The 24,998-nt window shown below is 42.4% G+C and overlaps 2 protein-coding genes across 3 annotated transcripts in view; both read left to right on the top strand.

The window, feature by feature from the left end:
- Positions 1-15,487, top strand: part of hoxb3a (homeobox B3a) — a 43,643-nt gene extending 28,156 nt beyond the window's left edge. For both annotated transcript variants that reach the window (XM_040124196.1, XM_040124198.1), the window contains exons 3-4: positions 6,398-7,101; positions 11,541-15,487. In XM_040124196.1, the coding sequence (XP_039980130.1) occupies positions 6,519-7,101; positions 11,541-12,412 (1,455 nt within the window). In that variant the 5' untranslated portion in view covers positions 6,398-6,518 and the 3' untranslated portion in view covers positions 12,413-15,487. The remainder of the gene's footprint in view (positions 1-6,397; positions 7,102-11,540) is intronic.
- Positions 15,488-20,529: 5,042 nt separating this feature from the next.
- Positions 20,530-24,346, top strand: hoxb2a (homeobox B2a). Its single transcript, XM_040123387.1, has 2 exons — positions 20,530-21,239; positions 22,829-24,346. The coding sequence occupies exons 1-2, from the start codon at positions 20,756-20,758 to the stop codon at positions 23,677-23,679; spliced, it is 1,335 nt and encodes a 444-aa protein (XP_039979321.1). The 5' UTR covers positions 20,530-20,755; the 3' UTR covers positions 23,680-24,346.
- Positions 24,347-24,998: the final 652 nt, after the last annotated feature.

Below are 24,998 nucleotides of genomic sequence, written 5' to 3'. Positions count from 1 at the left end.
CGCGCGCGCGCTGCTGGGTGCGAGAGAACTCATAAATCTTACGTAGCCATAAACGACAGGGGTAGCGTCCTGAATAATAAAAATACAGGGAAGCGAGAGAGAGAGAGAGAGAGAGAGAGAGAGAGAGGGTAGTGTGTGAAAAACATCGTGAGACGCCTTCATATTTTCATTTCCATTTTGGTCTCACCTCTCTGTGTCTCTTGCCCTCTGGGGTTTCTTGTCATTCTTGCTTCTTTTTAGCCTACTTCACCTTTTTCTTCACATGTTGTTGCACTTCCTCCTGTCTTCCTCCCTTGTGTGTTATAGTCAAAACACGGGGAATAACATATGCTCCCGGGTCATTTTTTCTTTCTTTAAAAAGATCTGGAAGGGGAGATTTTAAAGGCCTAAATTTCCCTTATGGCAGCCAATCATATAGCCACTTATATGGTAGATATTCTTTATACGCCTTTCTTGATTTGTTGCATTGTAACTGTTCTCTGTACCTTTTATGTCAGTTTCCTCCCTTCCACTATGGTCTCCTTTTCTTTTTTATTTCCCTTTTTTTTCTGTGCATAAGCAGCATCAGGGGAATGGAGGTGTTGAAATGTTAACAATACAGACTAAATGTCTAGTTTCTACAGGGAAGCACGGTGCGAGCTTCAGGAGGAGCTTTGAAAAAAAACAAAAACCCCAAAAGTCACATTACCTGTAAATTCAAGGGGGAGAGAGGGAGAAGAAATAAAGTAAGTCTCTCATTTTGTCTTTACAAATGTCATCAAATTATTTCACAAAACTGTGACAAACAGATGAATGTTAAGAACATTGCAGTCTAAATGAAGTGACACCTCTCAAAAGAATAATAAAAAATATAATCTACATATCTTCACTCAACTGTATGGGGTCCAACTAGTAACCGTTGATATTTTTAACTCATGGATCTGGCTCTGAATATGTTGTACTTTTAAAGAAATAGGCTACTTTATTTGCATTTCCAGTGACAGTCTAAGTGGCTGTAAAGATGGATAGATAAATGCATGAAAAATAACGATACGTTATCAGCCTTCAGTCCGGCGTGTCACTGAGCTCCGTTTTAGTGAGGGTCAGGGGTTAGTTGGTGGAGAAGTGATGTGGCGTGAAACGACACGCGAAAAGCAGAACATGCCTGGTGATAACTTCAGCGAATCGACGGCTTACCCGTGCGACACTTGGTGAGACCAGGCCGTCCAACAAGAAGACATTAAACGTGTAAGCCCCAGCATGGCCGTCCAGCAGAGAAATATAGTTTACAGTGAATGCATTAGCCTATAAAAAACACATAGGTTCAGAAATGAATAATGCTATCAGCTCTGTGCTTTATCGTCTTTAGTTTGACACAGACTATCTATCAGTCCATAACATGTTCTCAGATTACGTCTATAATACTAATACATCTTGTAGAGCGATCGTACATAGTTTATTTATTAGACTGAATTATTTCACATTCTGCTTCTCTCATGTGTTAGATTGTAAATCCAGTTGCCTACGAAGAACTGCATATACAAAATACTTTAATATTAGTGCCAGTAATTTTAATTTACATCGTCCCAGCTAAGTAAATACTACATTAAACAAATCTAGGAAACTGGGCAAACAAGAACAGCTAATCCCCCATTGTAAAATTAAAGTATGGCTATTATTAATACTAACTGTCTAAGGCCGGCATCTCTGTCCACCATGACCCATCCTAAACAGTAGGCTATCATAGCCTACAAATAGGCGCCCTTGTACATCTGGGCCTGTTACAAGATGTCTGTGGCCTTGTATGCTTAGCATACAGCCTACTAATTCGAAAAAAAAGAAGAAAAGGGTAAAGATGCCAGCCAAAAAAGAGGCTGTTTGAAATCGAAGTTTTTAAAAGGGAAGGAGGGAGATAATAATAGTTTCACACATGTCCCCCACCAAATGTTTTTGTATTGTATCAAAGTTATGCCGAAGTTCACCCGGTGAAAGTAGCCAGTTCTAGGGTATATGTTAACAGAGCTGCGTTAAATAAAATTGTCGGATTTGAAATAGCCTACTTAGGCTAAATCTGAACTAACGCTGACACGTTGGGAAGTAGCCTGCATGGCTTGTTGTAAGACTAACATGACTGACTGCGTGTTTCACTTCTAGCCAGCAAAATTAGCATAATTTGTGAGTGACGCTGAGCTCTGTTGGGGGAATCAACGCGTCCGCGTGTCAAGCCCCGTTGTTGCCTCCGTTACACCCCCGTGAGCGTTAGGCTACTGATACCCGGGCGTGTTGTCAACAACATAATGAGAATACCGACCATGCTACTACCGCCACAGCCGCTACTACTATGGGCTATTAATGCTGCCGCTGGCCGTGTGGAATAAGCCCAACAGCTACAGCCTGCCAGCGACCGAAGCGAGGCAAGAACTCAGACCCAAGACAGGGAGAAAGACGCGGTGGGCGAGAGGCAGGAGACCCGGGAAGACGGAGAAAGAGAAGAAGGAGAAGGGGGATAGGGAGACGGACGACCAACCACCCAAAAATGCGATGGGGTGACATTTTGTGGTGAACTTGTTCCCTCGAAGTCTGTCTGACTGACTGGCAGGCTGACTGGCTGTTTGAGCGACAGAGGCTAAAAAAGAAAGAAATTTGAGGCCATTGTTATCAGCCAGCAGCGGTGCAGGCAGTGCTGGTGCTGGGGCGGAGGGTGGAGGTGGAGGGGGGTGGGGGGCGCGAGCAGGCAGCAGGCAGGTTCCCGGTACGCTCGTTCAGCTCATGTGCTAGCTAGCTTGCCTGTAGCCTATACGGAACCGTCTGTGAATTCTGCCCGTAAATCGAGCCCCCCACCGACGAAACGAGTCCGTTCATCTCACTCATCCGCCGGCCTTTCATGCCCCAGGGTGTCCGGTTCGCCTCCCTCGCGCAGCCCGGTCTGCCGCTGCTGCTGCTGGCTCCAGGAGGTGTTGTTGTGGTGTTAGTCGCGAGCAGCCGAGCTGGTCTCGAGACAGCACCGGAGGGGCAGCGGGTTTGCGGACAGAAGAAGAGAGGGAGAGAGGAGAACGGGAGAGAAAGCGATCGGATTTGTTGTTTATTGAATTATTTATTATTGTTATTGATTACATAGTGAATGTGCGTGGGGACTAATCTGTGATGCGGTGTTGCTGGGTGCGTGCCGGACTGGACCGGGACCACCGGTGCTAAGGAAGGTAAGGAGCATCACCGGCAGGCAAGCAGGCCAGCCGGTAATGCACGAGCTCAAACAACAAACTAGAAATACAGAGCGTGTTTGGTCGCTGTGCAGTTTGTGAACGGCGGAGTGGCTGGCTCAGTGATTTATGGCCCAATAGACTTCAATCCCGGTTCAAGAAGAGTTCACAATGCTTTAAGCTGCCGCAGCTACCCGCCGCAAGCAGCCCCCCTTCTTTCGGCCTTCCATCTCTGTCCTTTTCCTTTCTTTTTTTCCTCTCTCATTTCTTCTCCCATTCTGTCCATGCATCTTCCTCACTTATAGCTATTTATTTACAAAGCAATGGCCGACCATATGTCTGTTATGGATGATCCACTTCTCCCTGGCATTTTTCCTTCCACACTGGCCTCCGTTTTATTATTTGCCAACATCTAACATTTATTTAATTTTTCTACTCAAATGTTTCGATAGTGTAATTTCAATCAAACAGCAGGCTTCAGTATTTGGCGATTTCAGCCTAAATCGAGGCCATGTACATGCCCACAAAAGCTCTGATCAGGCCTATCCTTCATTGTTTCTGGGTACAGCTCAATATAATTACAACCCACCCCCCACCCCCACCCCGAGTGTGTTAATGGGATAAGGAATACATGGATTGTCCAAGTTAATGCATTCTCTCTGTCTCGCTGCCTGCATAGCTCTCCATGGCAGGCGCCATTTGTAATTTTATATCCCAGGATAAAGCCCAGACACTGGACACCAAGGCCGACCTCTCTCTCTCTCTCTCTCACTGTTGTTTTTGTTTAGGTGGCTGTTGCTCTGTCAGTATAAGTGGATTATTCATGGAGGCGTCTAGTAAAGTTGGTGATTGTATTAAGCTCTAGTCCTACAAGCTAGTGGCAGAGACATTACGTGCCCCGTTTAATGGCGAAACAGCGATATGATTTAATAACATAGTCCTCCTACACCCACTGCCACGGCCTCTCTCTCTCTCTCTCTCTCTCTCTCTCTCTCCTTGGGACTATTCCTCAGAGTAAATAATTAGGATTCCAGCTTGTCTACTAGAAAGATAAATGGCTGACATGTGTGACGTGCTGAGAGCTGGAGTAGGGCTGGCCTGTCTAATTTTAACAAAAAAAAGGAATAATAATAGTAATATATTAAGGACAGGAATTATAAGGAACTACATTATTTTAGCGCAATTTTCACCATTATGAAAACACTCGCATCTGACACAGGTGTTATTTAGTTGTTTTTTGGGGGGTTTTTTTGCAGGAAACATCCCTTTTTTAATTTGCATTCTCTCCCCTTTTTGGTCTCTTAATAGCTGCTATTAATTGATTTATTTATTTCTGAAATGTATCATCCAGGCCCAGTATGCTACTGGTGTTGACAAGAAGTAGCCTCCTGCATATTTACGAATCACACATTTCGTATAGGCTACAAGTACACAACGTAATTTCGGGTTTTTCTGGCATCTTTCTGATGTTTAGGCCTGACATCTAACGGTGTCACACTATTTTAACCAAATCTTTTGGAAGATTTGAAGTCGGTCAACAGACCGCCAGTCACGCAAGCAGCCTCACTTTAATGACGATATGAGAGAGAATGGCAGTCTACATAATATCTGTGTGGGCTGTTGTCGCCATATTAACCCAGGGAATGGGTAATTGGTAACAGTGGGCCTAACAGTTGGTGCGCCTCAGTGGTTAGCTGTGGCGCTAGCATACAGAGGCTCAGTTTGTGTCCGATGACAGAGGCAGCCTCTCCCCGTTAAACATGTTATCTCTTTAGAGGAGAAATGAATGCCAGGTGCTCCCTCGCGCTTGACAAGCCGGCCTCTCGCAGTCACAGGCCCACCCCAGCGGTGAGCGCCAGATAGGGAGTCTTTGGGCGCTCACACTGCTTTTTTCCCGTACCTCTCTGTTTTCCCTTAAGGGGCCATAATAGAGCACCCTGGCCGCTCGACCCCAATGGATCACTGCCTCCTGAAGCCTTTTCCGAGGTTTCTTTCTTTATCTATCTATTACTGGCATCTCTCGTATAAGCCCAGGTGTTTTGTTTAATTATTTATTTTTTCATTCTTTTTTTTCCGACGTAAAAGCTCACCATATTAATCAAACGGAATATGAATGGGGCCTATATATACCGCCTTAAATCTAACCCTGATCTCCCCTGACCGAAATTCCCAAAATACAATTTTTTAGGTATATTTCGGAGATCACCCTCTTCCATATAGATTTGATTTATGGCCTATATGATGAACTTTGCAGGACCGTTAATACGTTTTTCTTTGTTACTCCGTTTAGAACTTTCAAACATATTAATGACATACAGTAATACGCATTACTCCCATAAGTTTCCTCTGACCAGTTAAAAAAAAACAAAAAAAAAAACGACCGTGATGCAAGAATAGCCTGATATTCAGCAGCAATGGTCGCTTCCGGAGATAGACCCCTGTGCTTGAGGATGAGTGAGGTAGCAGCGGAGCAGACGGAATACAGTAAATCATAGGTTGACAGAAGTAGGCTACCTACATCCGTCTCAAGGAAAATATAGGAAGGCAACACTCACTGCCGCCATTGCACGACAAAAATTCACGTCCAGCTTGAATAACACCTGACATGATGGGGCAGTGCTTTATTGCAAAAACATTTAAATTAATAAACATGAAACTTATTGAATAAGTAAAATAAATGCCGTATGAATTATCGTAATATTTAAAACAGTTCTGAAACTATTTTTTAATTTCATTTTATTTTTAAATCCAAAGGCGGAAAATTGTCATCATTCTTGGATTAATTGCTAAAAATGAGAATAATTAATGAATACCAAATTTAGAAGTAACTAATAATTCTACAGCTATTAACACTACTAATAGTAACAGAAGACAGGCTACTATGTTACTACTACTACTACTACTACTACTACTACTATTATTATTATTATTATTATTATTATTATAACAACAATAATAATAATAACTGTTAATTACTGTGTGAATGAAGGTAACATTTCTATAAAAACTGAACATTAATTCGAAAGTGGTTTGCCCTCCTCGTGCCCCCACCACTAGAGCATCTGCAGGGTGTGCAGTGGGCTCAGAAGGGAGGGGGAGGGTAAGGGGAGGGTGAGGAAAGAAAAGCAGTGGTTTCTATTCATGTCATGGCGCCTTTCATTAGAGGAAGATGGATTTATCGCTCTCGTTTCTTTATTCTGCCTCTCCTAACCTTTTAGGTCAGGTTGCAGGGGACCGTTGGAGAGACACCGTCACGTGACCCCCGGTACCAAATGGTCTTCCGGCAGTGGTTTTCAACAAGGACCGGAGCACAAGCAGACGCCGCCACTTCTCTCAGAAATGCAGAAGACAACATACTACGACAACTCCTCGACGCTCTTCGGTGGCTACTCGTCCTACCAGGTGCAAGGGGCGGCAGCGGCAGCGGCAGCAGCCGCCAACGGCTTTGGGGGCTACGATGCCCCGGTCCCAGTGTCCCACCACCAGCCAGCCTTCCAGTCGACGACCCATCTGGATGTGGACTCGTACCAGCGCTCGGCCTGCTCTTTACAGTCGCTGGGCAGTAACAGCGGCCACCAGCAGCAGCAGCAGCAGCTAACCAAGACCAAGGAGCTGAATGGCAGTTGCATGCGGCCCAGTTTGCCACCTGAGCACCACCCCGGCTCCCAGGTGTCCCCTCCACTGCCCCCAAACCCCAACAACGGTAATACAGGGGCTCAGCAGCCGGGGGGCAGTAATGGGGCCTCCTCAGCCTCTAAATCAGTCCCCAATAAGTCGTCTAATTCCTCCTCCTCCACATCGTCCTCCTCCTCCTCACTGCCCCCCAACCCGACCTTGGCCAAGCAGATCTTTCCCTGGATGAAAGAGTGTCGTCAGACGACCAAGCAGAAAAACTGTTCACCCAGCAACAACTCTGGCAATGGTGTGTTGGATTACACCTGTCTCTGTCTTTCTGTGTATCTTTGCTTTGATTTCTCACACATAGTAGTACAGAAACAACATGGCTTAGCAGAATAATTATTTCTCCTATACCAGTCCTTGTTTCTCTCTCTCATTACTCCTTTTCTCATCTCTTCCTGTCCTCCATCCATTTCTTTCCTGCTTCATTTTCCTTCCTCATTAGCATCTTTGTTCCTATTATCCCGCCTTCTCCTTCCCATCACCGCTTGCTTCTTTCCTCACCTCCCTTATCAACATCCTCTTTCAAATCCCCAGAGGATTTAAAAAGGTTTATCAGACTATTATGGAAAAATAGGTTTCCATGGGCACTGGATAGGACAGGGAAATGACCACAGGCAAGTACACAAATCGGTTATTATTTATCTGGCTGATGGGTTAGTCTGCTCTAGTCTAAGGTAATTTTACCCAACTAATATGGCTTTTAAATGAACTAATGTGGCTGGTGAGCTGGATTAACTACAGTCCATCAGTAGGGTAACTTTAAAATCCCTTGCTATGTGAAGCAGCCAATAGTAAAACACGTCAAAGGGAAGAGGCATGACAGCCTGACAAGTATTACTGCGAACATAGAGGAGTGCTCCAGTAAATAAGTAAAAAGGAGGAATGTGTTTATTGTTAATGGCAAAGGAAAAACAAACACTTGAAGGAAAGTAAAGTATTTCAAGTGTTAGATGAGTCAACCCTGGCTACTAGAAATTACAGTTATGTGCAACCCATTTGCATCTGCAAATACATTTTGAAGGAAGCACAATTGCGACAGGATTGCATTTTCTATTACTGTAAAGAGAAAATGTTATTAATTTATGTTTTTGTGCAGTTGTACAAATATGTTGATACTGAATGTATCAGTAAAACGCTCACAGACAACATGTTTGTTTTCAAATACATGTACTTGTAGTGACTACAGCATTATTAAACTTTTTTGCGGTTATGTTTGGACACTCAAAAGCACTTGGTTAAGGTTAGAGAAAGGATCGTGGTCTGGTTTAATACAGAAAAAGTTCACAGTAACTTCAGACCCAACGAGTTTATTTACATTTAGCCAAAACCACAATCTTTCCTTAAACTTAGCCTAAGTGCTTTTGTTGCCTAAACCTAACCACAGATGGGAATGTGGATGTGAACTCTGGTCTCTGGTGTGACAGTCCTGCGTTTTGTATAGCCACCATCTACCGAAACAACCTCCTTCTGAGCCCACTGCCATTAATATATGTAGCACTTCATTCATTCAAAAAAGAAAAAAACATTGCATTCATTAGGAAAAAAAAGCCTCCAGGTATCCAGTCAGTGATTACGTTGCCACCTCAATGTAACTGAGAAAACAGTTTAGTAGTATGTGAATATAATCCCTAGGAAGCAGGGGAAAACTGCTAACCTGGCCCTATCTGAAGTGAAAAAAATACACCTACCAGCACCTCTAAAGCTCACAAATACCAAGTAATTAACATGTTGTTTAATCTGTACACATGGACAAATGTAAAAACAACAAGTTGTGGTTTTAGGTGGAGTTACATTCTTGAACTACTCCTTGGAGAACAACAGCTGAGGGAAGTGACTTCCTCGACCCTTGCTGTAACTGTAGGGTCGCCAGGTTCAGCAACATTGTGTCTGTACAGGCCTATACAAAAACCTGTGCTCACCAACCACATCTGCCAAGGCAAATAGGGAAATAGTTCCAATGCATAAGAAGGGAAAACCTTTATCTCGAATATTATCAAAACAAGGTAATCACAGAATCAGTTCAGGACTAGCAGTGGAGAAAGGTAAAACAGAGAGAGATATTTGCTCTTTACACAGTATATTTAGTCTCAAATCTTAAGCAAATGCACCAAAAAAAAAAACTTCCATGGCTTTTTGTCTTTAAGTTAACTTTCTCATCAGTGAAAAATGAGCAGTTCATTACAGTAATAATACTGCCAGTTATAGGACAGTCTGGGTAACCAGCTGCCAGAAGCCTTCAGCCATTGGCCTGTACACCTTTATTAATTCATTTACATTCTCCTTTTCACCCTGTACTTCCTACTTTTCTTTCTCTCCACCCTCTGGTTATTATATGCCTTCCCATTGCTCTCCTTCCTCGCCTCTCTGGCGTCCTCCTCTCCTTTTCACATCCCCTTGGAAAGCCACTGCAAGAAGGAAGGATGAATTTAAATGTCATGTATGATAACAGATTAATATATTTTCAGAGAGAGGGAGAATGGCAAGCAAACATTTGAAATGAAAAATAAAACAGCAGGTTGATACATTTGAATATCATCTGCGTGTGTGATAAAAGGCAGAGGAAAACAGTCACTGAGGCAGACAGATATTATAGTTATATTATAGTTATATTATTTGAATTGGTAGTTATCAATGAGAAAAAAACATGTTCTGCCATAATGAATATGAGTCTTCAAAAGTCTTTCAGTTGACTGGACAGAGTATTGAGAAGAGATTTCACTGTTAATTGATGAGAATTTTAAACAATAATGTAATGAATGCAACAGCTCTGTGAGACGGATGACACAATGTTTACCTCTCTCATCTTTCTCTCTCTGTCCATAGAAATAAACACTAGAGTCAACTGTTTATACTGTTGAGAGGGTTCAAGAATTACAGATAAACAGGATCTCACTGCTTGTTTTGAACTATACTGCATCAGCTACTATTAGTGTGAACACATCGCAAGCATGCACATAGACACACATGAAACCTTCAGAATTGTTGGATTCAAATGAGGCAGTGTCTTATGAGATTTTGCTCATGTTGCTCACCTGGAAGAAAAAACAAAAACATTTCGAGTCTTATGACATCAGGCATGACCACTCTGGAGGGAATGACAACAAAACTAAAGCTTACTACAACCTAAATTTTATTCTAATACTTCTGGCCAATAGCTCTTTCATTATAACACTGTTATACACCATGGTAATTGCTGGGATCTTAGAACGCAGCAAGAGACTCTAGGAGTCAGACAATTAGACAGGTTGTAAACACTTGTAAACACCCAGTTTAGTCAAATTTATTCAGAAATGGAAACAAAGTTGAACAAAATTGTTACCAAAACTATATATAATATATAATAATACAGTTTAGCGAACAACTTTTTGCTTCACATTTGACATACTGTACTTGCCGTTGTTGTGCACACTCATACAACTTCCTTCCATTTCTATTGCAAATGAAGAATACTCAGTTGCCATTTTATTAGGTACACCTAGCTAAACCTAACAAATCCTCCCTTAATGAAGGTGGTAATGTTCAGTTTGTATTGAAACTGTTCTAGAGAGGTGTTGATTGAACTGTATAATCATTTTGGAGCTTGTATTTGCATTGCGTTATACTGATAGGTGTTTCTATTATTTACTCTAGTTAATTGCAGCCTGTATATTAGTCTATTTTGGCCCTTGTTTGTCAGTTAACTAACCGACATATAGAGTCCTATCCACTTCAATACATCGTGTCATGCAGTGTCAGCAGTGGGTGTAATTGAGATTTAGAGGGACCTATGGCCTTGTGACAAAATGATTAGCTTCCTGCTGAGAGTAACATAAACATTGCCATTTTCAAAAAATATTTACATTTATCACTTGCACTCACCAGGAGTGACTTACAATTAGCCAGTAGGTAGTAGGTTTCCACTGGTATCCAAAGCCCAAAGGTCATGAAATTCACTTAGCACAAACAACAGTTGAATTAAATCAAGTCAAGTCAAATCAAGTAGAAAAAATAATCCTACAAGATGTGATACAAGCTTTTTCACATCATCTTCATCAACAGATGCGCATGTGTTCAAACTACTCCCTGGTGAAGTGTCTCTGAACAAGTCTCTGAATACCTTCCAGCTCCATTAGAAGTCAGTGTTAACTTTTATTGGCAAGCTGACTTAAGTGAGTGCAGGTCAACTTCAGTTCTTGCTTGCAGTCCTTGTGTTGCAGCTGCTGTTGCTGTTGGGGGTTTGTCTTTCCAGCCAAGATGCAATTTAGCAGCCCTCGGCCAGCACCAAGGCCTTGGTCTCTTAATAACTGCCACTGTTATGAAGTGTTGACAACTAATATCAAGGGATAATTCAGCTGGCCTGCCCAGACCCCCCTCTGTTTTATTAAGAATCTGCATGCTTTCAATTTCCTCCAACATGCAGGCTTGTTATGTTATGTTCTCTCTACCTTTCCGGCTCTGTCAATTTTTATTTCACCATCTTTTAACTTGTTTTTTACTCTATCCTCCTTTTCTGTACATTTCTCCCACATTCACCCTGGTAATTTTCTGAGGTTTTTTTCCCCCTCATGTTTCTTTTGATAGTTTTTCCTTGGTTTTTTTTTTTGTCCTATATAATCCCAATTTTTTTTTCCATTTCATGTTCCCTCTACTTCTCTGCCTTGCTCTGTCTCTGCTGAACGTTTTTTTTTTCTCTGTCCTCAGCATCAGGAGGAGCTGAGAGCGGTAGCAGCGGGGAGAAGAGTCCTACCAGTGGGTCGTCAGCATCATCTAAGCGGGCTCGTACGGCGTACACCAGCGCCCAACTGGTTGAGCTGGAGAAGGAGTTCCACTTCAATCGGTACCTGTGCCGGCCACGGCGCGTGGAGATGGCCAACCTGCTCAACCTGTCTGAACGCCAGATCAAGATCTGGTTCCAGAACCGACGCATGAAGTACAAGAAGGACCAGAAGTCCAAGGGCTTGAGCTCCAGCTCTGGAGGGCCCTCACCAACCGGCTCCCCGCCCCTGCCCATGCAGTCTTCCGCCAGTTTCCTCAACTCAATACACCCCATGGGAGGGGGAGGAGGGGGAGGGGGGGCAGGCTACGATGCCCCGTCTCCGCCAACATTTGGCAAGCCCCACCAGGGAGTGTCTTACTCCATGTCCACTGCCTACTCCAGTGTCCCCATGAAGGGCTGCCCCTCCCAGCAGAAATACGGCGCCCCAGACCCAGACTACGGTGACCCCCATCCCCACCATAGCCTTGTGCAGGCCAATAGTGCCGGCTACGGGACTCCCACCAACATGCAAGCCAGTCCAGTCTACGTGGGGGGTGGAAGTTATGTGGAACCCATGCCTGGCTCAGGGCCCTCAATTTATGGGCTAAACCACCTTGGCCCCACGCCACCCCACCACCAAACAATGGACTACAATGGCGCAGGGCCCATGTCGGCCACCAACCAGCACCACGTGGGCGGAGGGGGCCCCCAGGGTACCTGTGACCCACCCACACACCCGACATACACTGAGCTGTCAGCGCACCACACCTCGACTCAGGGCAGAATCCAGGAAGCACCCAAGCTCACTCACCTGTAGCAGGTTTGGAACAAAATGACAACGTAGGAAATAGTGAAGACGACACAGAACAAGTGACGAGACTCTCTAGCAGACTAACTATAGCAGACTAACTAACTAGCAGACTAACTAAGACGTGGGGACTCTACCGCTGCAATGGGACGGGAGGAGAGAAAAGGCAAGACAGACAGGAGCCATCCAGTGGTTTGTCCTGTGTTCTACAGTCAGAAAGGAAAACAATCAGTGAGTGGTTTTGGCCATTCCCACCCTGTTTCCACTGCCTTCATAAAGAGCTCCTTCAAGTCTGATTAGGGCCAGAGCATTCACTGTTAGGTTGAAAGTGCAGTTAATTTAATTTAAAAAACACAGAGGTTGTGTCTGTAAGCTAGTAGCAGTAACGCACCCAAACCATAACCATTCACGTTGTCAAAAAAAATACACATCCTGCAATATAAAAGTAGTTAAATCAGTTGTAGCTGCCAAAATTTTCAAAGAATCTTTTAGGCTAGGACCAAACTCACTAACTTACTCTATACTGCTTTAACCTTACATCGTTATATGGGAAATGAAGTGACATAAATTTTGAACCATTTAACAGTACATTATCACTTTTTAAACTTTCCATTTGAAAAACAGCTAGTTTTAAGACACTATTTCAAAACTGATTACTGTCATTTCAGAACTCTTCATTCATTTCACCAATGTTTACAAATTTTACATGAACCCTTTTGTGGAAATTTACACTCTACACTCTACTCTGAATGTATGTCTTGGTCCTAGGGCAGTGAATCATATTGTAGGCTTGGAGATGAGGTGTACAGTCAATTGTCCCCCCTGGGAACAATAAAGCTCCTCTTGTGGCACTGGTGCAGAGACATATCACCAGCTGTATGGCATAACATCATGTATGGGGAGCTGCACTGTTTAGTCAGTATTTGTTAGCCTAATAATCTACTCCACAGTCAGTCTGAAAACTGCAATATGAATTACTGTAATCAAACAAAGCTGATGTTAGAAGATGAGATTTCAGCTTTTCATCAAAATATTTCTCAAGAAATATCTAGAATGAAAGAAAGATCTGTCTATATAATGTATTATATTTAAGTTACTAAGCAAAGCAATTGCAGCATAATTCTCTACTTTTGACAAAATCCTTCCTCCATGGACTTCTAATGCATTACTGAACTTTCCCAAACAATTCTTGCTTGAATGGAGCAAATTGCTGAAGTGGTTCAGTTAGCATGTAGTAAAAAAGCTGATAATGGCTCTGTTAGAGCTAGTATGTGTTTTCAAAGTGTACTTTGATAATAAAATCTCTCCCCTAAGACAAACACATACACAAACAGCTCTACGCCTGGTAAATGAAATAGTTGAGATTTTAATGGTCAGTTAACGAGGTGGTTAGATTTATGACGCTGAGCTCTCTACCCCTCCAGGCAACACATGTTGTTGTCAGCTGAGCTGAGCTATGCGGAGGGCTCTGCCTCTCCATCAGCCAGCCGGAGCTGGCAGCACTTGTCTTCTTCTATTTCCCCCCCGTTCCACAACGCACATAAAAACCACTGGATGGTCCTCCTTTTGCTGCCTCTTTTTCCTCTGTCGTACCTGTCTCTGTCCCTCCAGACTGAATCACAAGTAACTCGCTGTCTCCTGTCTGTGGCAGCAGCACATGGTTTCTGAAGGAGTCAAAATTTTCCACAATCCCACACTGACTGTCCTCCCACACATACATCCATCACCACACATGCACTCACCAACGCTCCCATCCCTCTAACAGGGTTTATGAAGCTACGAGCTCAAAGGCTAAACTAGCTCCCATAGACATAGTTTGCTAAGCTACGTTAGCTAATCACACCTTCATAAACACAAACGCACACACACACACACACACACACAGCAATGCTAAGCTAGCTTCCTTTCGTTGACATCCATAGCCAGGTTATGCCAGCTGTTGACATCTTCAAACAAACACACCAGAGGACATGGAGGAGAGATTTTTAATGTTCCTATTTTAGCACATCATCGACACAGGGTAAATAATAAGAGTGGAGAACACTATTTATTTATGTTTGGGTAAGTCATTGCCCTCCTCTCTCTCTCTCTCTCTCTCTCTCTCTCTCTCTCTCTCTCTCTCTCTCTCTTTCTTTCTCTCTCATTGAAAGGGTTCACTTACATTAGCGCCATACCAATGCGTAAAAAAACACATTTTATATTGTTTTGTTTTGTTCTCACATATCTTGACTTTTAACGTGGATACAGGGTATATATTTGAACAAAAATGCATGCCCCAGAAATCTCAGCTAGTGTGTATCACACATTTTTAAAACAACTGAGTTTATTGATTTGAACAGTCAGTGAGAGCAGTTTGGGACAAAACACACTAAAACCCTTACAGACTGTTTCACCCAGTGTTAAAAACTGAAAAAAAAGCTGTGTGTGGTTGTCCCTCACTCTGTCCCTCACTGATGTTCTGTAAGTAAACCGGTGTTTTTCAAAATGCAGATTCATACAAATGCTTTCACATCTGGGCATCATTGTTGCACTTAGAGTTTACATTTTGATGGTTAAAGGTAAAAAATAATAATAATAAAATCTTATTTTGAAGACGGAAGGCCCTCCAATCAAAGCGTCTTTCGGCAATGTGTGTTCAAGTGAACATTCATATCTAAATATTTATTTGTTATAGCCAGTTTAAAAAGATTTTCTGTTTTGTATTATTATTTATCCTTCATGTATTTATATCGAAAAAATACTGTACTTTTTTAGTATTTACCTGTTATGAAAGAAAAAAAACAACATTGTGTTTCTTCTTGTCCATTGTACTGAAGTTAATTTTTTTAGTTCTTGTATTTTAGAAGAAAATAAGTAGTTTTTATGTTCCTATAATGACCCTTGTACATAAATGTCTTGGCTTGTACAAGGAAAAAGGCAAGGATGGGGATTGGTGACCCACCCTTGCATAGTCAGAAAAGTTAGACAAACTCTTAGCTGGAAAAAAGAATGAGTCTTTTTGGAGAAAAACAACTTCTTTCTTTGTCATTTGTAGCTCTCTTTTCTTTCATTGTTGAGAGAGTTGTCTGTCGAACAATTCTTTAATAAAAGGTTATGTTATTCAGAGCTATCGTCAGTTTTTTAAGATTCGCAGGAGTGAACAACTTGACTCACGGTGTTTGGTAAATAAATTTTAGATTGTCTTTACCCACAAAAACCCACAAAATCCCGTTTGAAAAAGCAGTTTCTTAGGCAGTGTCAATGTCAGGGGAAAACCTGCTAACACCAATTGTATTGATTGTTATGGAAACATACAACCCTTTGCACTGCGGAGTTCCTGTGGCAAAAATCATAAAGTATGAAAATATGCAAATTACCGCACACCAGAATTAGAACTTAACCAACTTTTAAAGTAAGTCAAGTTCTATGATGATGCATATTTTTGTTGATTATCACCTTTGAAAGATAACATATTCTTGGAAAAAAAGTGTTAAACCTACTAACCCTTTCAAATCAGATGGGTAACCTCAACATTACAAAGCCACATTAAGTCCAAAACATAACTGCTTTTTCCTAATACTGAAAGTAATATTTTGAAGATACAAGACATCACTATTATTTTACCTAAATCCTTTAAAAGTATCCATAACAGTTAAATGTTGTGCAAATATTTTTTCTTATAGCTCCTCACAGTAAGATCACATGTATTCAACCAGGAAGTGACAGTTGAGGCAACAAAATGCTGCTCATGATCCCAGGTCTAGTGTAGGTGTGGCTTCTTTTAAACAGCAGGTCTCTTTTTCAGGGATGGCCTGACACTGATGCCAGCACTAACTATTGAGTCAATACCTCAGGCTAAAGCATTGCCTCACTGCCAGAGTACTTTCCCATTTATTAAGTGTGAAGCCTAGAGCCGTGTGTAACATGTCAGGCATTAGAGGGAAACATCTTAAACCTTTAGAGAAACTTTAACTCTGCTCTTGCGTCCGCTATGCTTTACGAACTACACAGAATGAAAGTGGGTACTTGCCAAAGAGTTTGGTAGTTGTGCTTGGCAAATGCACCAATCACAGCCTACTTTGCTACTGTGTAGCTGGTGGCTGTATTCATTTACCTTACCAGTTACCAGCACCTACGAGCCACTGATGCTAATGTCAAAAACTGGGCTGCATCCCAGCAAAAGTTGGATTCAGGAATAATTCCTGTACTAAAACCCCATACCTAAAGCCACAAGTGTTGGCACTTGATTTTCTTTTCTTTTTCACAATTAGGAGGATGCAAGACCTCTAACATTGCAAACAGCGCTGTTGTCTTTTTCTGATATCTCCTCATCATTGTTCAAAGTCTGTTACCAGTAGCGGAAAAAGCTCAAACTCAGTCAGAACCGGTCTTGATATTTTATTATCTAGTGTTGATATCAGTCACATCTACCCTCCCGGTTATGAATCTAACAGATGCATTCAGCAGTGATAACTGTCACTGGTGCTGAACAAAACATTTAAGAGACAATTTCTCTGCAAAAATGATATACAATTAGGAGGAAATTAATGTAGGTGGCAATTTGATGTAATAAAATTGATTTGTTTTCATAATAAAGTTAACAGTTATTTAGAGTGACAAAGTGGCAGCAAGGCACCTTTGGTTCAACCCCCTGAAACATGCAACCCATGCTGCTAAGGTGTCCTTGAGCACAACACTGAAACCCGATCTGACCTCTTAACCCTGGACATTTCACATGAGACAAATCTGTTCCTCTGCATGACGATTCCCCGCTTCTTTCCAAGAATCCCAGTTAAATTGAGTGGTTTTTAAGAACCAGTTCTGTGGAATATAAATGGTCTGATTTTTACAGCAGCAACGTCCTAGCTATTCTGAAAATGGTGAGCAAGACCTTGAGGTTTGTCTGAAAGCTCCTGAAAAATTTGGCAAGTGGCCCTTGAGTTGAGAGGATTTTTTTGTTTTGTTTTGAATGAGCTTTTGGTGACCAATTTATGGCCAGAGAGACAGTCCAGCAGATGGTTGGGGTTGTGTGGGTGTCAGCCATTTAGTTTACTGATTTCATGTATGGCTTAGTTTCTAACCATGCAGAAACCTATGGAGCATGTTAACATTTTTTACTATTCATTTAATCCCCTGTTTGAATATTTAAAAATGTAACTAGTGATTATTAGCCTCTTGTTTTTTATTTTTCTTTCTTTTTTTTTTTTACTTCTACTCTTCATGAAAAAGTTAATTTGGTTCAAAAGTTCAGGCATTTCAATGTTTTCTCTCTTTTCAGCTTTCTTTTTCTTTCTCTATCTCTCTTTTTCATACACATAAACACCTGCTGATCTTCCTGCTAGCTATTTCTCCTGTGTTAATGTTTATGACCAAAAACAAACAAACAAAAAAAGCCCCGAGGACTACGCCTTGGCCTGGTCACGTGGTCTCTAACCCCCACCTCACCTCTCTCTTTCTCTCTCTCTCTCTTTCTCTCTCACTCTCCCTTCTCACTCTCTAGCACGGGTATGCTCAAAGGCCTGAGAGCAGCTTAAAACTTGGGACATAAATCAGGCTCCCATAAATAATGGCCGTACTTCCCTTTACATCTCCGTTGGACTAACAGACGATAAAAACACCAATAAGCAGAGATTGGATCTAATTTATTGCCTCATAAAAACAGACGAAGAGCCGGCCTCGGCTTCAGCAACGCAGGCACAGCTGAAAACAGTTCAGCTTTTACTGTAGAACACGCTAAGAGACTGGTACATAGACTGCTTTAGAGAACTGTTCAAATTATAACTGCAGTTTAATAAGACTGCAATTTCGTGATATATCTCTAGGCAAAGAAATCTGTTAAATGGTCATATGTGAACAGATGTCTTCTTTTTAGCATGTGGTGGCTATCAATATCACTTAAGTCTATAATAATTATAATAATAATAATAGTAGTAGTAGTAGTGGTAGTAGCCTATTAGTAGAAGTAGTAGTGGTTGTTTTTGTTGTAATACAAAACTCTATGATTTCAACTTAAAAGACTCAACAGAATGACGGTCTACAATTATAACCTATTATGTAACATCAGAAGCTTTTTCCTGTATTTATTTATTTATTTTTTACTGGAAAACAGACCTTGAACCAATCAAAATCTCATATATCAATAACGTTTAAATTTAGTTGCTAAAAGGAAAAAAAGAAAAATGGTTTACCCTGCCATTATCAGTAACCCAAAACAAAAGTATTGACTGCTAAATAAAATAAAATAAAATAAAATTGAATTAAATTAGATAAGTCATACAAAGTCCCCATCTTCAATTGGCAATCCGCGGCATGACAAAAACTTCTTCTGCTCTCCACCAAAACTCCCCGTAAACTTGTCGGAATTCTACAAAAAAATAAAATAAAATAAAATAAATCTTTTAAAAAAATCGCTGGCATTGTTAAACTGAGTAAAAGAAGCCTGACCAAAGCGGTGCAGCGTACTGTGATAGTGGAGCTCAGTCAGCAGCTTGTGTCCGATGTGTCTGCTGTTTGTTCATACAGCCTCGGCCTACTCAGTGCCTGCGCTTTCTGCTGCGCTCAATGGCCCTCACTCCCACACACGTTTCTGCTTTTTCTGGCTCTTTTTAAGTGTCAGCGGGCGAAGCCAAATGGCATGAGAAAGAGGGAGAAAAGATCTGCGAGCTAAATACCCTTTTTTTTATTTGGCCCGGGTAGCTGATTCTTTTTAAATAGATCAAATATTTTCTGTACGACGTTTCCCTGTGCGCATATTTGCCGCGCATAAAAGTGATGTGAAAATTAAAAAAAAACATGGCGAATAGTGGACCTAAAGACACAGAGAGGGTAAGACTGGAGCTTTTCGTGTTATTTAGGGAGAGAGAGCAGCTGCTGTCAGGCTCTTTGCAGGGGGAGAAAGATTGATCACCGCACTTCTTTTTTTCCCCCACTCGGGGCTCCACGGGCCCTCCCCAAAATATCCTCTGCTAAATTCCCGAGGTCCCGATCTGTATAAAAATCTACATGTGCGTCCTGTTAAGTCTAAGGGCCATGCAGTACCTTCTCGCTCTCTATACGCATTCATATTAGTGCAGCTGTGTTATTATTATTATTATTATTATTATAACTATTATAACTATTAGGAGGAACATGTCTGCAGCGTTCTCCCCTCCTTTAAAGTATCTCGGAACGACCTCGCTGTGAACTCTCCTTTTTCGGCGTAAACACACACACACACACACACACACACACACACACACACACTGGGGAGATAGGGTGAGAGAGAAACATGGTAGCTAGCAAGAAGAATTTTTGAGCCGGTGTGCAGAGTCTATTCTAAATTGAGATTATATTTAGGCAATAATTAGGTTTCTCTCTTTCTTAGGAAAACACACAGTCAAAAGCTCCAAACACTATTTTAAAAAGCAGAATAACTAAATAGATGAAAAGGCCTATTAAATATGAAAAATGTTCACTTACACACCAACAGGCTCCCTGTCTCTGCCTCTCTCCTCATCTGCTCACAGTTAGGTCTAAGTTTCTGCCTCTCTGCCCTGTTAGCAGCGAATCTGTTTCATCTTCACTACCGCTGAGTAAAAATCTTCATCATCCTCTCCTCCTGAGTTACTGTGCAATCTAAAAGCCTCTCCAACTTTATTGTGTCTAAAGCTTCTGTCAACCTTTATAGGATTAATGAGCTGAGTGCTGTAAACATTTATTCTCTCTCTTTTTTTTTTTTTTTTTTGTCCTGAAGGAGCCATATTGCAAACAGAGCTGGCCAGCTCCATTCACCTAATGTTAACCGTCATTACATCACCCAGAGGATGGAAAAAATGTTTCGAACGATGCTCTATTGTTTGTGGTTCGGGATGCAACGACCCGCCGCCCACACGGCGCACATGGCGACCGGCCGCCCTCACGTTTTTTTTCTCCCCAGAATTTACCCCCCGTTAGGACAAAACAATAGCAGCTATCGTGTGCTACAGCCTCGCTTTGCCACAGCATTTGGTGGAAAAATAATAACGCTGCTTCCCACAGCCATCGCCGCCGCCAGGCCCCGGCCCCCGATTGGCTCTTTTGGCTCACATGACCAGGAATTGGCTGCAATTTCGTCCCATAGTTCGTCAGTTTAGCTTACCCAGGTCCCCATACGCTAGTAATATCACCAATATACACAATTATTATATAGCCACCGCATTTACGCCATTGCGGTCAGGAGCCTACATGCTCGTGCGTTTTTTCATTTCGTTTTGTTTTTTGGAGAAGCCATATTGTGTTGTGTGCGTGTGCGGCGTGCGCGTGTATGTGTTTTTGTTTTGTTTTTTTTTATTATTTTTGGGGAAGGGATTGTTCGGGGGTCTTGCCGTTTGAGGCTGAAACCGGTTTGAGGGAGCTATGAATTTTGAATTTGAAAGGGAGATCGGTTTTATAAACAGCCAGCCATCCCTAGCAGAGTGCCTGACGTCCTTCCCCGCCGCCCTGGAGTCATTTCAAACTTCATCAATCAAGGAGTCGACAGTAATTCCGCCTCCCTTCGAGCACACCATCCCCAGCCTCAGCCCCTGCACAGCCAGCCAGCCGAGACCGGCTGCTAGGAGCCAGCAGAACCGGAGAACCTCCGCCACTAATGGCCTCCAGACGCATCACCGAGGCGCCCAGCAGCCCGGACCGCCGGGCCAGGCCCCTGCCCCGATCACGGCGACCCCGGCCGGTACTCTGGCCCACGAGTTCCCCTGGATGAAGGAGAAGAAGTCATCCAAGAAGTGCCCCAAGCCGGGGGGCAGCTCCAGCGGTTGCGGATCCATCATCCCCCCCTCCTCGTCCTCCCCGTCGCCGACCGCCTCCGGGTACGCTTCGGCGGGCATCGAGTCACCCACAGGTCGGTATGCTGGGATGCGGGAGCCATTATGTGCGTGTGTGGTAAGAGTGTGAGCGGTGTGCAGCCTCTAGTTTGTTTTTCTCTGTTTGCATCTTCATTTCACATCCCCTTCAGAAATAACCTAACATTCATTACATACAGAATGCATTTGGTTAGATGACATTGCCTTTTTATTCCTCAGCGTGCGTGTGCGTGCGTGTGTGCGTGTGTGTGTGTGTGTGTGTGTGTGTTGTGCAGTGCTGTGATGCTGTGTCAACAGGGAAGCCATATCTAGACCCCTGCATTGTGCTGCAGTGCTTTGCACACTCTCTCATCATGCATTTAAATATGCACCATTAACGTCTTCCACACATTATCTACGTCATTTCAGGGACCAGTATATGTGTGTATCAGCTTTACACTGAGTGCAAACCTCTCACAAGAGCATTCTGTTATTTCTGTACCATCTGTAGCCTAAACTTCTAAAATGCATTTTGTCCGTGTAGACTGATTCACTGTGCTTAAAGACGCACAGAAGGTGTTATGATTGCTGCTTCAGCCTGTATCATTCCGCTCCGTGGGTGGTGTGGTTTCACATCAGCAGCAGCAGCTTCACCCTGATATTATATATTCATAGCACAACCGAGGTGGTAGCCATATTGGATTGGGGTAGGAAATATAATGGCGAGGCAAACCGAGCAGACATATGTTGAGGTGGGGGGTTGGGGGTATAAACTACAGCCACACAGCATACAGACTGCACACAATCGGATTTTCTGGAGGCTTAGGCCATGTCTGTATTTTACACTGAGCTTCATGACATTCTGCATTATTTCCATTTTTTTTCCTCTTTTTTTTATTATCATTTTTATTTTTTTTTCCTTTCCACACACACAAAATCCCACCCACACCCATTTTGAATGTAAATACTTGTTTTCTCGTCTTCCCTTCTTGCCCAATTTCCTGCCTTTTCTGATCTCATTCATAAAGTCACTCGCGGCCTTAGTAGTGTTTCTGACACATTCGTTTCACATCGATATCCCCACATTTCCCTGCACATTTCCTCCCGGTCCCATGATGTATTTATTTTCCTCTCTTGCATTTCTCTGATCACACACTGCAGCCTCACACACTGGGCTCGCTGTACTTTACATAGAAGGAAACCCAATTTTGGCACTATGATCATCTGTCTTTATCTGCGCGTTGTTTGCCTTCTCTTTTTCTTTTTTCTTTCCTTTTTATTTGAATTCTTTCTTTTTTTTACCAGCACCATATTGGTCTGTTTTAACAGTTTGGCTGCTGCTGTAATTGGAAGGAGTATTTTTTATGAGACTTTTTTGTGTTTTATTACTCTTTTATTAGAGAGACGAGCCGAGGGGATTTCTGCTCGATGCTGACGCAGCTTATTTCTTGGCTTGAAATCTTGCACGCAATAAAATTGTAGAGGTTTTACGGGGTTTTCATGAAGTAGATTACAATTTGAAGTTAAAACGAAATATAGCCACAAAAAAAAAAAAAATAAGAACGAGGATAGTTTAGGATTTTGCACAATAAATCATCCGCATAAGTTTTCCCCGTTCCTTCTTTTATTTGTCTATGTTTCTCTGCAGACTCGAGCCAGGCGGGCCTGGATGGTGGAGGAGCCGGCTCCCGACGGCTGCGCACCGCGTACACCAACACGCAGTTGCTGGAGCTTGAGAAAGAGTTCCACTTCAACAAGTACCTATGCCGGCCAAGGAGGGTGGAGATAGCCGCCCTTTTGGATCTGACCGAGCGACAGGTCAAAGTTTGGTTCCAGAACCGGCGGATGAAACACAAGCGCCAGACTACGCACCACAGGGACGGCAGTGGTGGAGGAGGAGGCCACGAATCCAGCGACCCGGGCGGGTTTGAGCCGCTCGAAGGCGCCGACGCCTCATCTCCATACTCAAGCCAGCCGCTGGAGGCATCTGGCACTGGGGAATCTACTCTGGAGGTCGAGACGGTTAGCGGTGATCCATCTTCGGCTGCAGCCCCCAGCGCCTACGCTAATGACAGCGGGGACAATGCACAGCCCACGCCGGACGAGGGAGGCCGCTTGAGCCTTCCCGAACGCCCACCGCTGCCTGGCGAATCTGGCTCCTCTGACGTTGCTCACAATTCCCCGCCGTCGTTCACCGCCACGAACTCCGCCGACAACCCGGGCCTGGTGAAGCTGAGCGAGGCCGGGACCGCAGCAGCAGCGTCAGATTCGCCTTTCTCCGAGCAGCGAGACATCTCCATCACCTCCACCGCCTCCTCTGCTCCCCCTGCAGCCTCCTCCTCAACCGCACTGCCCGACCTGACCTTCTTTGCCGGGGACGCCTGCCTGTCACCGAGCCTGCAGAGTTCTCTGGATAGCCCGGTGGATTTCTCCGAGGAGGACTTCGACCTGTTCACAAGCACTCTGTGCACCATAGACCTGCAGCACCTGAACTTCTGAGGCCAGCTCCAACATTTGAAAATAACCGAAAATGAAAGGTTCAAAAAAAGAACGAGTGAAGGAGTGGAGGGACAGGCCCGTGTGGATGAACAATCGAGCGGAGGAGGCAGCTCTCGGCAAGGACTCAGTTGTTTAAAAAGAATAAAAGCTTCTCGGCAACATTCCTGAAACATTTCTGAATGAAAATTATGTTCATTTTGAAATATACTTTTTCGTCTTCTTGCTGGTTTTATTTCGCGGATATAATGTAGTTTAAGAGAGATGCAGTTGATTTTATTATTATTCTTTTTTATTTTAAACATCGAATGGAAATAGTTTTTTTTTCTTTCACGATCGAAACGTTGTGGATATTTTCTCCCTCTTGTCCAAATTTCAGGTATTTATTGCCTTTCTTGTTTTTGATGATTTTTGTTAAAATGATCAACCCTTATCAGTATGTGTGGATTTATTTCCTCTAGTCCATTCTGGTGCAGCTTCATGGATCCTTAATAACTTCTCAGGAACTGTTCACGGAGTCTAGGTGCAGATAGCTGGACTGCTTTTAGAAAATCTAAACTGAAGAATGAATTCATTCTCTCTTTGAACGAGACAAGACGAGAGGGAAGCCCTGCTGATGACCCGAGTTTTAGACCCTAGTTTATTTATTGAGATTCTTTAATAGTGAAAATCCAAATTATTTATTGTATATATATTTTCATAGTGGAATAATAATAATAAAACGTACAAACATTTATGATGTGGCCCATGTTGTTTTGTTTTATAGCGAATGAATTAATGCTGAATATTACAATAATTATCACAAAAATGACATGAAGTAAATATTTTTTATTCTTTTAACACTAGTAATATAGAGGAATTTTCTAATAGATGGTGTTACTACAACACTGATGTTACTGACATTACTACAACAGTATATATATATATATATATATATACATATCTACCTCTATATATATATGTGTGTGTGTGTGTGTGTGTGTGTGTGTGTGTGTGTTTGTGTGTATATATATATATGTATATATATATATATATATATATACACACATTATATTTAATTAATTTATATTTAAATGTTTATATAAAAGTTATATATTTAACCACAAGCCTGTAATTTCAAATAATTCCCATTTTTTTCCCCCAATTATTAAGATACAGTTTGTCAGTAAAATGAAATTATTCAGTTCTCATTTTTATTATTTATTTTCATCTTTCAATATATATTTTCATTCTGGCTCATAATTTGGATTTAATGCAGATTTCAGGTTAAACTTCTCGGCTCCATCTAGTTTTCCCACACTGTACAGCAAAAACACAGCTCT

The sequence above is a fragment of the Xiphias gladius genome, chromosome 3 (genome assembly GCF_016859285.1).
Source record: "Xiphias gladius isolate SHS-SW01 ecotype Sanya breed wild chromosome 3, ASM1685928v1, whole genome shotgun sequence".
NCBI classification, from domain to species: Eukaryota; Metazoa; Chordata; class Actinopteri; order Istiophoriformes; family Xiphiidae; genus Xiphias; species Xiphias gladius.
Note: the sequence above shows the minus strand (reverse complement) of the source record. Positions and strands in the feature narration are given on the sequence as shown.